Source organism: Equus przewalskii, chromosome 5 (genome assembly GCF_037783145.1).
Source record: "Equus przewalskii isolate Varuska chromosome 5, EquPr2, whole genome shotgun sequence".
NCBI lineage: Eukaryota > Metazoa > Chordata > Mammalia > Perissodactyla > Equidae > Equus > Equus przewalskii.
The window spans coordinates 63,252,990-63,267,909 of NC_091835.1; the positions used below are offsets into that span (position 1 = coordinate 63,252,990).

Below are 14,920 nucleotides of genomic sequence, written 5' to 3' on the forward strand. Positions count from 1 at the left end.
CTACGTAGGCCTCCTGACCTCTCCTCAGTTCGAGTGATAGAACCTCTTAACTGTCCTTCTGTTCCTCCTGTCCTTAGACTTTGCTCCTTCCCTCTTTGCCCAACATTACCAAGAAAGACCACTAGCACCAGAGGATTCTCCTAAAATCCTGCTCTGAACACTTCTTTACTCAAATTTTCAATTCTTCCCCAACATCTAAATAATAGATTCCAATTATCTTAGCCTTACTTTTAAGATCCTCTAAGAACTGATGCAAATTTTTCTTTACATTCCTATTTTCTGTAGTTCCTTATAGGAACTGTTTTATTAGGCAGACTGTTTAGCTTACTGTTCCTCTAAAAATATCTTCAGATTTTCTGCATTGGCTAAAATATTACTATTATTTGAAGCGTAATTAAAATCCCATACCCATAAGCCAAATCAAAGTAGTCTCTCCTCCTAGGAATTAATAATATTTTTTGTCTTTGGTAGTTAAAAATTAGTGTTTAACATCTGAATATCTTTTAACATCTAAAGTCCTTCTCTCTTACCTATACTGCACTTCTTGAGCACTAAGACAAAATCACATATATTGTTTTTTCATCCCTCATTTAAGAGCCTAGAAGTGTTTACCAGCAAATAGTATATACTTAAACATCTGATGACTAAGGGTTAATACATCAATATTACATCAAATTAGGTTGAATTTTGGCCTAATGATTCAACTTTTTGAAGTTTATCTTAAAGAAAGCATCCACAAGGCACAGATTTAAGTACAATAATATTAACCACAGTATTACATAATTACAGTGAAACATTGGAATGAATTTCTATATCCAAAACCAAGGGAATGTTAAGCAAATTAGTCTACATAATGGAGATGATTTTGAAATATTTCATTACACAAATTTTCATAAAACAATATAAATTATTTTATTTTCATAAGTAAAATATAAACCATATATACAGTATGATTTTCACATATATAAAAAATGTCTTTGTGTGACGTGTATATAGTATAGTCTGAAAAAATTCTGGAGAGAAATAGATCAAAATATTATTGTGATTGTTTCTGAGTAATGAAATTAATGAATTTTAATTTCTTTTTTATACTTTTTTCTATTTTCTAAATCTACAATGAATATGTATTTCTTTTACAATTACAAAAAATATTTTTAAAATTCAATTAAGCTGAAGGCAGGCTAAATTTGAGTGCTTTACATTCTATTTAACAAAGATTTATTCTTAAATGTAAGGAACTATGCCAATAAAAGTATAAAAGTATTCTAGTAATTAGAAATAAAAGATTTGTAAGATATAGTCCTGAATATGAACACATATTTGAATATAGAATAGGATGTTTAGAAACAATTTAGAGCATTTAAAATCTGCCACTTCTCAAAGTTTCTATCCTAAAATTCCCTATATTTTCAACGTAAATTTAAGACATAACTCTACTTAGACGATAATTATATTATTAATGCAGAATATGCTGTTCAGTAAGCCCATAATCAATTAAATAATATTGACAGTAAGTTAATATGTTCCCAGGATTATTCTGAGTTTTTAATCTCACATTTATTTATTTGATGCAACAAGAAAGTAAAGTTCTGTCTTGCAAAGTAATGTCTTATTACCTCTCTGGAGTCACTTTTCTAACCACCATTGCTTGATAGGTGATGGCTTTCTTGTCTTTAAGTCCTGCATAACTAAAATCCGAAGGAATCACACCCAGTTTGATAGCTAAAAAACCAACTGCTTCAAACATTTCCAGGTTTTCTTTTCGTAGGGTAAAGGCTGAAACAAAAATAATCCTAGATTACAAAAAATGTAGGTACCATACATCAATTACATTCTTAGCAGACTAATATAATGAATCAAATCATTAATTTAAATGAGTATTTTTGAATCAAAACACAAAATCAGTGTCAGATATCAGTTGTCATTTTAAAAATACTAGTTGGCTCATTAAAGTCTTATAGGAAAAAAAAATCCAATTCCTTAATTTGGCATTCATATCTGGCCCCAATCTTCCTTTCCATTTTCCTCGTGTGCCACATCCATTCATATATCCTATAATCTAAAGAGACCTTCTCATAATCCTTGGATGGACTAGAGCCTTCCACAGCTTTATACTTCTGCACATGTGAGTTCCTCTAAACCATGTGTTCCCTTTATTTATTACTGCCTTACTTCTCCTCATTCTTCATGATCCAGCAGCAGCAGTAGTTCTCCCTCAAATTCTTTCCAGGTTCCCAGGACTGAATGCTCCCAAAGCAGGGATCATGTCTCTCTTACTGACCGTTATATCCTTAGCCTAACATATAATAAGTATTCAAATATGTGTTGAGTGAATGAAAAATAAATGAAATCCACAAGCTGATTACTTGATCCTGTGTGTCTCCACAAGTTGTCATCACCAATGTCATGACACTTAACACCATGTATTATAAGTTTCTCTCTTCATGTTTGTCCACTCCATTGACTGGGAGTTCCAGGTCAGTAAGCCAGTAAATAAAACAGTGCTTGCTTCATGGTAGGCGCTTAAAACGTCTACTAGATGATATGATAGGTTGAGATTGTGGAGGGAGAGGAGAAATAAGCCTAGTAACAACTACCACAAAAAAAAAAATAAAGGAAACCATGTGTTGGCCTATATAACCAGCCAGAATTGACAATATCAAAACACCGCAGTGCCTGGCCCCGTGGCACAGCAGTTAAGTGCACATGTTCCACTTCAGCGGCCTGGGGTTCGCCGGTTAGGATCCCGTGTGCAGACATGGCACCGCTTGGCAAGCCATGCTGTGGTAGGCGTCCCACATATAAAGTAGAGGAAGATGGGCATGGATGTTAGCTCAGGGCCAGTCTTCCTCAGCAAAAAGAGGAGGACTTGGCAACAGATGTTAGCTCAGGGCTAATCTTCCTCAAGAAAAAAAAAAAGAATACTGCAATCCTCAGTTCACCATATTTACATATAAGATATTTTGAAGCACTGCCCTCTCCCCTTAGATCGTGAAAAGGAAATTCAATTATTTCTGGAGAATAATTTATATTTTGTTCAACTGCTGTAATTGTCATCAATAGCTACAAGGGCCTCTCTGAAGAGTGCTCCAAGAAAAAAGAACATTAATCAGAAACACGACCCAGTAAGTAGAAGGATGTGAAATGTAATTATCTATGAATATATGAAATATATAAATAAGAGCTTGTAATATCCATACTTTAGAATATCATGTAATTGCTTAAAAGAATAGGGTTGATCTATATGTTCTTTATATCTCTATATAAATAAATAATCTCTAAAAACATGAAAATAGCAAGTTTCAAAAATATTCAGTATATATCATTTATGTGAAACTTTAAAAACTCTGAAATGCATTGTTGTACATTCTCAATGTTCTAATTTTTACAAGAAAAATATATTTTTACTTACACATTTAAGAATTGTTAAAGTATAAACAACTATAATTTCTGAAGAATATTCAAGCACTATTATTTACTGAAAATTTTTTACCACTAGGGTCATTATTTTTTGTACTATAAAGGCTTCCTAGAATTCTCCAAACTTTCTAATACAGCAGTGATGAATTAAATTATGACTCTGCTATTCTTAAAGAACTGATAAAAGAAGTACAGAAAAGGGGAGAATCATACAAGTTAATTCTGGGTGCTAAATCACAACCTGTTCCTTACGGTTTCAGGGGACCGTAACCGAATGGATTATCATATCAACCTCTGATTCCAAGGCAGCTGTTTATATCAGTTGTTTTGAATAAAAAGAAATTAAAAGCTCCCTTTAAAATGTAAAGAAGTTATAACCTCAAAATATTTCAGCTGTGGTCATGATGAATTCTAGTGTTGAAAATGATTTTGGAGGATGTGGCAGGCTGAGGAGAGACGGAATCCCGGCTTTGGAAGCATCACTCTTGGGAGCCTGAAAAGAATCTGAGGAAGCAGTGCTGCTGCTGCGGGGGCTGGAAGAAGGAACAGAAGTACGGCAAACAGTCAAAGCAGTACAAATACCAAAATATCAAACAGGTTCCTATCTGTAAGACGTGTGGGATCCTATCACTTCAGGGGGCCCATTATGTTCTCCCTCTTCTACTGCATACCTGTGTGAGGCTGAAGCTTGTTCATTTGCTTCAATCAAAACAAGACACTACAACAGATTGAACACAGGAACAGACATGAGAATCCAGCTGACTTCTATTGAGTCAGGTATCAGAAAGATTTGTAGAACTGGATAACAATGCCATCCTTCTAATTTTTAGTTGAAAAATATGGTTATTTTTCAATAAAAAATGTCATCATGTTAATAGTAATAGACTTATGTTAAATGAATTCATAGTCTTAAAATTTTGTTTTAATTGCTAATGTCAAATATCAATAGATAATAACCACATACACAAAAGCCGTTTGGAGTCCACAATAATTTATAGGAGCTATACTCTTCAGGGGCCCTGGCACCAAAAAGTTTGAGAACCAATTAGAAATAATGTGAAAAATATAGTAGTCCCTCAAGTACACCAAATCTGTGGAACTAGACAGAAGTCATTAAAATATTTTAAGAGTGAAAAAAAATGCAAAATTCAATCAAGCGTTGCAGCAGCCTGGCTAGAAGTTGCAAACTTTGAAAAGTAGACCAAAAAAGTGTACTATATAAAGGAAGAAGGCTACAAATCCAATCCTTAGTTAAGTGAAAATTCATGTGTTTGATAATTAGGGTTCAGTGTGTCAGATCTGTCCCTGACAATCTGGGCAAATCAGTGGTCATTAGACAAGCTCACCCACGTGAGAGGCCAAGTAAGAAAAAACAACCTCCAAACTGTTTGAGATTATATTAGTGTGTTGCTGATTAGCCTTAGTGCGTAAACATTTTTTATCCATGAAGATTTAGAATTTAGAACAGAAATATTTAACAGAATCAAATCCATGATTTTACTATTCGTATTAACGAATGTGTGTCTTATGTATTCGGAATGTTTAAGAGAACAGGACTTACGTAATTCCAATTAAAAACATCTAATTGATTTAAATTTGTCTCTTTTTTTTTTTGGTTTTTGAGGAAGATTAGTCTTGAGCTCACATCCATGCCCATCTTCCTCTACTTTATATGTGCAATGCCTGCCGCAGCATGGCCGCCAAGCAGTGCCATGTCCACACCCGGGATCTGAACCAGTGAACCCCGGGCCGCCGAAGCGGAATGTGCGAACCTAACCACTGTGCCATGGGGCCGGCCCCCTTAAATTTGTCCTTTTACATTGAAATCTCATTGAAATAGTAAACAATATGGAAACATATAGGAAAACTAAAGATTACCAAATTTATAAGTTTAACTTATAAGATTCATAACATTTTCTTAATTACTTGGGACAAGTGAAGTATTTAAAAAGAAAATCAACTATGCTAAATTTTAAAATTTAATTTTAGTGACTTCCACTTCTAGCCATGTTGGAATAATTGTCCTCCCACTATAAACAAACAGAAAACTAGACAAAATATATGAAACACCTGTTTTTAGACGCTGGAGAGTAGGCAGCATAGAAACGTGATCCGAAAGAAAAGAAAAAAAACGAGGTGAGTCCTAAAATACCGCAGTTTTCCGTCTAGAGGTACTTTCTGGATCGTAGCTGGGGGAGAAGGAATCCAGGTGGAGCAGAGTGGTCTTGCTGAATTAAGAGGGTAGAGGCTGGAGTTCAGGAAGGCTGTGTGGGCTGGAATTCATGGGGCAGAGTACCAGATAAGAGGAAGCTAGGCAGAGTTCCAGAAATCCCCACAGGTGATCCCTTGAGTTTGTTGCTGATTAGTAATCTGCATATGCCTAGGATTAAATGCTATGTATTATTTATCTAATGTTGTGTAACAAATCACCCCAAACCTTAGTGGCTTACGATGTTCACTTCTCTCGGTTTCTATGGGTCAGGAATTCAAAGCTCTCCAAAGGGCTGCTTGAGTCTCCTCACAGCGTGGCAGCTGGCTTACCCCAGAGTGAGCAATCCAAGAAACACGGGCAAAAAGTACAATACTTTTTATGATCTAGCCTTAGAAGTCACACACCATCACTTCTTCATATTCTGTTGTTCACACAGGCCACTCTGTGTGACTAGTAGGAGGAGAAGATCATTGAGAAGCTTCTTGGTGTTAAGAATCACAATCCATCTTCTAGCTTTAATATTTTATGTCCGAGTCCCATTCAAAATATACTTATTCTTTCCCAAGGCCCCAAAGACTCATTCCATTAAAGCATCAGCTCAAATTCTAGCATGTTTTCATCTAAATCAGGTCCAGCTGTAGATAAGGCTCCCTGGGTACATTTTCTCGAATCAGAATCTTCAAATATAATTTCTCTTGACATGAAGGCTATGAAGGACTGTGACATGAAGAGAAACATTTGCTTTTCACATACTTTACAATGCTGAGACACACACAGAACAAGCACTATAGACTGTCTAAACTAGGGGAAAACCGGAAATACCTAGAAGTTACTGGTAAGTAGCAATTCTGAATCCGGCCAAGTATGTGTTGGTTATTCCTTTACTAGAATTCAGCCCTCCCAAAACCTGGGAATGACTGCTGTGGCTCTAGGCTCCACCTCTACGTATTAGTTCTGCCCTCTGAGGGAACCTTCCTTTTCCATAAAAGATAGCCTGTTTATAGCAAAGCAGTTTTCTCAGCCTAATTTCTGCTTTTTAAAGTTTGGGAATCCAAATGCCTCTTTTTATTTTGTAGTCTTTGACCCTTTCAAAAATTGTGTGGGTCTTCTTTGGGCTCATTCCATTAGACAAAGATACACTCAAATTTTGTCAAGATAGGATCTTTTCTACTTCAGGCTTCTGTTGAAACTGCTGAAGGAAAATGCCCCGAAATTCCTAGAAGATTTACTGTTTAACATAGGGGATCCGTGAGTCACGCCCTTGAAGTGCCCATAAGGCCTTTTGTCTGTCTGAACCATTCTGAGACACCGCTTTAAATCTTCCTAAAATTTTAAAAAAGGATTTACAATCACACCCTAGATTTCCTTGATAGAACATGTTGTCCTGTTACCCTGACCTGCCATGATTTCCTCTTTGCCTGGAAGTCATTTCTTAATTTAAACAACATGTGCCAACTGGAGAGGCTAAGAATTTATTTTTTTAGAAAAATTATTGTTGAACCTAGCATGTCCTGGTCCCTTTATATCTAACAGTCATTCCTTCAGAATTTTACGATAAGCCCTGAAAACAATCCAAGTGGCACCTTCAACTTTGCCTGCAAATCTCTTTAGTTAGAGCACCCCTTCTTTAGATACACTTTCTATTTTCCATTTTACTACAGGTAAGAGTGTTGCCAAACTTTCTGCCACTACATAATAAAGATCCCTTTCTTTCAGGTTCTAATTATATTTTCCTTTAAACTCTCATTGACAGCTTCCCTGAAGTACCTTCAAACTTCTACCTGCCAACAGGTCCCAGAGGCATTGCTGCCACAGGTTTTAGGTTTTTGTTACAGCAGCAACCCATTTCTGGTACCAAAATCTCAGTTATCTAATGCTGCACAATAAATCACTCTAAATCCCCGTGACATAAACCAACAATAATCATTTACTATCTCTTAGGGATTGAATGCCTGTATCCCCCTAAAATTCATAAATTAAAGCACTAACCCCACTGTAGCAATATTTGAAGAATGGGACCTCTGAAAGAAGTAATTAATGTAAATGAGGTCATAAGAGTGGGGCCCTGATTCACTAAGATTAGTGTCCTTATAAGAGACACAGGAGAACTCTCTCTCTCAATCTCTCTCTCCATGAGCACACAAAGAGGTCATGTGAGCACACAGTGAGGAGGTGGCTGTCTGAAACCCAAGGGGGAAAGCCCTCACTGGACACCAACCCTGCCAGCACCTTGATCTGGTACTTCCAGTCTCCAGAACTGTGAGAAAATAAATTTTTGTTGTTTAAGTCACCCAGTATAGAGTATTTTGCTATGGTAGGCTGAGGACCCTAATACACTCCCCCACACAGCTTTTGTGGATCAGGAATTCAGACGTTAGACAGTTCTGGCTTGAGGTCTACTGTGAAGTAGCTGAGCTAGAGGGTCTGCTTCTAAGACGTCTCACTCACAGCAGCCGGAAGTTGGTGCTGGCTGTTGGTGGGAGGCTTCAGTTTCCCTTCACAGGGATTCTTGAGTGTTTTCAAGGTGTGATGGTTTGCTTCTGTCAGAGTGAGTAACATGAAATGCCATCTATGACCTACACTCAGAAGTAATTCACTGTCACTTCTGAAATATTCTACTGGTCAAACAGGCTGGCCCTGATTCAGTGTAGGTGGGGACTACACAAGGACAGGAAGACCAGGAGTTAAGGATTACTGGGGGCCATTTGGATGCTGGTTACCACATCCTACCAGGCTGGACAATGAAATACCAGGCATTTGTAAGCTGCCAGAGATTACACAAGGCTGGAGACCTGCCAGAGAAGAGAGATCTATTTAAACAGCAAGGGTATTCAGTAGAAACCAGAGAGGATCAAGCTATAATAGCAGAGCTATATAACAGCCCTTGAGTAAAGCCTACTCCAAACCTCCCTTAATAAAACTCAAAAGAGAGCTTCAAATGCATATGCACATTACATCCTACCTGCCAAAACAAAGTTCAACACTCATTAAAAGAAGACAACAAAATCCAGACACTGAACAAGGTAACATTCACAGTATTTGGCCTCCAAAAAATATTACTATATACGCAAAGAAGCAGGAAAATGTGACCCGAATAAAAGTCAGTCAATAAAAACAGACCCACAAATGACAGAGATGGAATTAGCAGACAAGTGTCTTTAAAGACCTGTTAAGAATAGGCCCAAAGATTATAGGAAAAGGTGAACATAATAAGAAATCGAAGACCTAAGAAAGAACCAAATGAAACTTTTAGAGCTGGAAAGCACAATACCTAAAGTGAAAATTCCATTGGACGCTTAAGTCTTTCATAGAAGTCTTTCTTCAAAAAAGTGTACTAGGAAAACGGTATGGTGGTTCCTCAAAAAATTAAACACAGAATTACCGAATGATCCAGCAATTCCACTTCTGGGTATATACCCAAAAGAACTGAAAGGAGGACTTGAAGAGAGATTTTTACAGCCATGTTCAAAGCAGCATTATTCACAATAGCAAAAAGATGGAATGTCCATTGGCAGACGAATGGATAAATAAAATATGTTATATACAGACAACGGAATATTATTCAGCCTTAAAAAGGAAGGAAATTCTAACACATGTACAATATGGAAGAACCATGAAGACTTACGCTAAGTGAAATAAGCCACTCACGAAAGGACGAATACTGTGGATTGCACCTATATGAAGTACCTAGAGTAGTTAAATTCATAGAAATAGAAAGCAGAATGGTGGATGCCAGGTGCTGGGAAAAGGGGGAAAGGAGTTATTCTTTTAATGGGTATAGAGCTTGAAATGGGTATAGAAGATGAAAAAGTTCTAGAGAAGGATGGTGGTGATGACTGCACAATAAGGTAAACGTATTGAATGCCATCGAACTATACACTTAAAAATGGATAAAATGATAAATTTTATTATATGTATATTTTACAATTAAAAAATAATAAACCTTTTTTTAAAGTTTCTCCTTTTCAGTCAAGTCTACTTATTGAGAAATTTTTTTTATATGAATTCTTTTGGTTCTAAAAAAAGGGTGGCCTAAGTAAAATCTGGGATAGGCAAAATTTATCTTTGTCTTCTTCTTTGTTCTTGGACTTGTAGGCATCCCAGCATCTTTATACTGTCCTCTGGCGAACGTTCAATTCCTTCCTTCAAGATAGCCCTCCAATTATTCATAGTTTTTGTCAAACTAATATAAACTATTATATATAAAAAGTTTCCACAATTTTTTGGCTCATTAACTCAAATTAATACTGTTAGAACGTCAAGTAATATAAAATCTATAGCTGCCTAAATCATTTACCAGCAATTTCCCCCTCCCCATGTAAAGCTACTTTTGTTTTTCCTTCAAAATAGATTCATCTGTGAACATTTATTGCATGCCTATGTCCTATGCTAGCACCTTTCTCATGGAAAAGGCAGTCACACAACCAGACAGAAATTTCCAGGAGAGATGACACTAACATTTGAGTAACTATTACATATTAAACATTTTCATTACTTATTTCACTTAATCCTTAGACTACCATTCTGAATTAGGCTTTATCACTATTCCATTTTTAAAATACAACCCAAAATTATGAACTGTTAAGTAACTTGCCCATGGTATTATCCTTTCATTTTTATATTTGTGAAAACTAAGTCTTAAAGAAATTAAGAAGTTCTTAAATCTTTTTATGAATTAAAGTCATAATGTAAAATCAAATACACACAGCTCTAAGGTCCAAACCCTTTTCATTTACACCAGAGTCCCCACATAGTACAATCCTGTTTCTGTGCCATACACATCTGTGCAAATCTGGGTTGCTGGTTTTATCTTAAGTGCTTTGCTGTATAAATTTATAAAACATAACCTTTTGAAACAATTCCCATCCTTCCTGTAGGATATGGGCCAATTAAAACTGGTCAGCAAAACCTCAGAGCGAGATTTCATCAGTTCCATCCCACCTTAGGAATTGAATATACGCCCTAAAGCAGTGATTCTCGAAATGTGGTCCCCAGGCCAGCAGAAAAAGTATGACCTGGGAATTTGTGAAAGCCTAGCTGTAAACCATCTAAATCAGAAACTCTGAGGAAAGGGCTCAGAAATCAGTTTTAACAAGCCCTTTTGGTGATTATAATGCATGCTAAAGTTTGAGAACCTCTTCTCTAAAAGACTGACAGAGCCAAAGGAAGGTGCTCTCTGTAAATTTTCAGGTTCCCTACCTTGGGTAGTGAAGTTCAATTGTTTCAGATTACAAGGTATTCTCTTCACTTTCCCAAGCACAGCAAACATATTCCACTTATCTCCAAATACTAAATTTTAATTAACTTTCAAAATATGCAATTAAGATTTACTTCCGCTAAAACTTATGAAACACAAAATAACTGCTTCAAACGTACATCTGTGACTATGTTAACTATAAGTCTATGTTAACCACACTTTCATCAATAAGGTTAATTTTTACAATTAGTGTAATTTGAAAGGCTTTATCTTCCATTAAAAAACAGACCCATATATTTTTTCCAATATTCCTCTGGACAAGTCCATTTAATTCATCTGAAATTATTCAGCTTTCACACAATTTTAACTAAGTTTATCCAAGAAAATGGCAATGATTTATTAATTACCTGTATGTATAACTTTTCCTTCCGGGCATTCAACAAGAGATCTTTTCCTGTGTTTGTGCACTTTTTCCCGAAATCTTACTGTTATCACTACATTTGGATTACTAGCATTGTAATTCAGTCCAGGAAAAGATTTGGTTTCCACAAGGTTTCCAAACTTTTTGTTGACAAAATGGTGGACAGCTTTTCTGTGGTCTTTGTTTGTGTCAGGTTTAAAGGTAAATCTGGAATTTTCTTTCTTTGCGTCCAAATATTTAAAAAAGTCAAAAGCTTCTTCTTCAGATACCAAGTGACAGAGTTCTTTATACTCAAGATTTGGCTTTACAAATATTTCACTGTTTTTTCCTACAGTTACCAAAAAAGGAAATTTCTGCCTAATAGCACTATGCAAAATAGCCCTCTGGTTTTTGTCAAGGATTCTGCCTAATGAGAATTCAGGAGACGGTCCAATTAGCTCAGTTTTAGAACTCCACTTCTCTTTTACGTCACCGGCAAACTGATTCAGTAATTCATTAGTTCTTTCATCTAACAAGGAGCTTATTATATCAACTTTTCCTTCTTCACCTTTGGAAGCTCCATCCTTGACAGTATCTTCCTTTTCTGAACGAGACTGGTGATTTTGGTCATCATCGGAGCACCCAGCCAAAGTACTGACTTCTTGGTTGCTTCTCTCTTCAAAGGACAAATTTTGAAGATCTAGCTTTGTTTTTTTGGCAAAATTATTTGGCTCAGGTTGTACTTTACTAATCTTGTAAACAGGGTCATCAGTGGCCTTATTAACTAACTGACCCTGTTCATCAATCTCAATAACAACAAAGTCACTTGGTGAGCTTTTTATAGTGCCACGAAAGCCAACATGATCAGTAATGAAACACAAAGAACTAAACCTGATTCTAAAGTCTACATCCTCTTCCATTCTTAAATAACAAGGCCTACAAAAGAAACAAAGAGGCAGTCAGTTACCAGAAAGAAAAGTTGTGGATAACAAGAAAGAAACAAATCTGTAGGATTTAATTCTTTCCCCCTTTCAATTCTGAGACTCCTTAAACTACATATCATGTGTATTTTGACACTCCTGTACCAAGATGAATTAACAGGCAAACTTTCTCTGGTATAACTGGTGATTTGCAACTTGACTGTTCACGCACTCCACGATTCCATCTATTATCCAGGATTAAAATGGGTCAGTTTCAAGTCTACATTAAAAAACCATTTGTAGGGGCCGGCCCAGTGGCACAGTGGTTAAGTTCCCACGTTCCATTTCAGCAGCCCGGGGTTTGCCAGTTTGGATTCCAGGTTGGAGACATGGCACCACTTGGGGAGCCATGCTGTGGTAGGTGTCCCACATATAAAGTGGAGGAAGATGAGCACAATGTTAGCTCAGGGCCAGTCTTCCTCGGCAAAAAAAAAAAAAAGAGGAGGATTGGCAGCAGATGTTAACTCAGGGCTAATCTTCCTCAAAAAAAAAAATTTGTAGGCCCACAAAAAAAGAGACTAGAACATAGGACTGTTTACAATGATTTGTCTAAACCCTACCCCTAAAACCTAAAATTTCCAGCTAATTCCAGAGAATTTGTGCTAGATTTTTAAACACTAGGGGTTAGGGATGGGAGAAGGGATGAGAAGACAGGAATAAACAGTCCAAATTGATATATAAATGAAGTTCTAAATACCAACCCGTAATACAATTATGCTCTAAGGTAGGCTTAAGTTAATCCTGGAGCTTCAGCCTTCTTGAAAGCCCATTTACAAACTTGTACAGATACAAACTTTTGAGGTTGACCCAGAGGAAAATTCCAGTCATATCACTGGCATCAGAGAGATGAAACCCTTACAGATCTTAGTGAAGCAGTAGACGAGAGAATAATCCTCTGAGGAAGACTTTACTCACCCTTCACACAACCCATGGCTACCATACCAGATGGAGCTACAGGAAAGATAAAATGCCCAGGGGCACCATGCTACTCAGTTCTTTGCATTAACCACACTCTCCAGGTTATTATCATCTGGACCTTAATCCCATTTCTACAGGGTATTCTACCAATCTGAACCAATTTAGCAAACCCACCTCCAGCCTTTCTACTACACCATGTAGAAATCACTGCAAATCTTCTATATCCCAATTTCCTAGGGAATATATACAGATATATTGATTTCCGTTCATTCCTTAATTTCCCTTACAGTCGCCTTAGTTTCTTGCCCTAACTGACATGTGGCTATTTCCTCAGGCTTCTTCTGTAGTCCTCTCAAGTGAAGGCTATTTTTCCTTTCACACCCACCTAACTTAGGACCTAGAGGTTATAAATATTTTCTCTGTTTGCCACTGCTCCTTCCAAACCATTTCTTCTTCCTCTACCTCCCAAAATCCCAGTTCCTTTGAAGTTCATGCCATCAGGCTCTACCATCTGCTGTCATTCTTTCTCTGGTCCTTGGTTGACTCGACTTCATTCACTGATGACTTTAACACCTGGTTCACTGTCTTCCTATCCAGCACGACTTCCATGACCATCCATTTGGATCATCCATTTAATGTTGTGGTCCCTTGGTTCCTCAGTCTCAACCTCGACCCACTTCCACTTCATCTTGGTCATAGTTTTTACTTTCTCATCACCAAAAATTGCATCAACTTTAAGTATCTGGCTCTCTGATTATTCCTGCTGTCCCTTCACCACCTCTACTTTAGTACTACCATTCCAGAAATTCTTATACATTATGAAGGCCTCTAATCTCTGCTTCTACTACTAGTCCACCATAGCCCATTCTCCACATAGCAGTCACAATGATGACTTAAAAGGTAAATTAAATCATAACATAACCCTGTTTTAAAACCCTCTAATTACATTTGTAATAAAATCCCAGTTATTTACCTTGGCTTCCAAAGACTTCTAAGATTCTGGACTCTGTCTATTCTCCAATTTAGAACATTGTTAAGCACATAGTATGCACACAATCAATAATGATTGTTGAATAAATGACACAACCAGTACAAAATAAGAGCTGAAGAGGAAGAAAGAAAGATCACTTTTGCCTATGATAATCAGTAAAAGCACAATGCAAGAAGTAGCCAACTAAGTCCTCAAAACGGTTCAAAAACCAGAAATGAGGCAGAGACATATCATAAGTAATGTGCAAACGAAATACACCATGTGCTAGAGAAAACTGAACAGCCCAGATACACAGCAGTAGAAGAAAAAGCTTTCTAGAATAGTTCTGGAAAATACAGCTGGATTAGTGTAAACTATATAAGACACTAAATGCCATGTCAAAGATTTAGAATCCATTGAGTGGTCAAAGGATGGCCACTGGAAGTGTTTGCGTAGGAAAATGACACAATCCAAAAAGATGCTTTAGTAAGATGACTGATGGCACTGAGCGCGATGAAGAGTTACAGGAGTTGCAAAGCGGTGTGATCAACGGCATAGGTGTAGGACTGGCCTTGGAAAGAATACTGATTTACTCTTTCCCCAAAAATGAGAAGTTATGAAGACATTCTAAGCTAGTGGAATAGGCAGAACCACTTGGGGAGAATAGGGGACAACCAAGCATCTTAGTAAAAGAGTGGAACCAAGCTGGAGGGCAGCCAAGGAGCCCACGTGGAGTAAAGCAGAAAACTGCAGTGTTCCTAAGCAACAGATTTGGTGACGAGGGTGCGGGGCAGAGGGGAGAAGGGTAGTTTGGCTGACCCAA

General features: G+C 37.0%; 1 protein-coding gene across 8 annotated transcripts in view; it reads right to left on the minus strand.

Annotated features, from left to right (window-relative positions):
• The window catches only part of PUS7L (pseudouridine synthase 7 like), a 39,810-nt gene that overhangs the window by 23,203 nt on the left and 1,687 nt on the right, over nt 1-14,920 (minus strand). For 5 of the 8 annotated variants that reach the window (XR_011540382.1, XM_070621083.1, XM_008514719.2 and 2 more), the window contains exons 2-3: nt 11,237-12,165; nt 1,617-1,776 (exon numbers count right to left, since the gene is read on the minus strand). Coding sequence is in view for 7 of the 8 variants with exons in the window: in XM_070621083.1 (XP_070477184.1) it covers nt 1,617-1,776; nt 11,237-12,165 (1,089 nt within the window). In the remaining variant the exon portion in view is untranslated. Of the gene's footprint in view, nt 1-1,616; nt 1,777-3,798; nt 3,954-5,490; nt 6,354-11,236; nt 12,166-14,920 lie in introns of those variants that run through there. The other 3 variants (XM_008514720.2, XM_070621085.1, XM_070621084.1) reach the window with 3 other exon arrangements.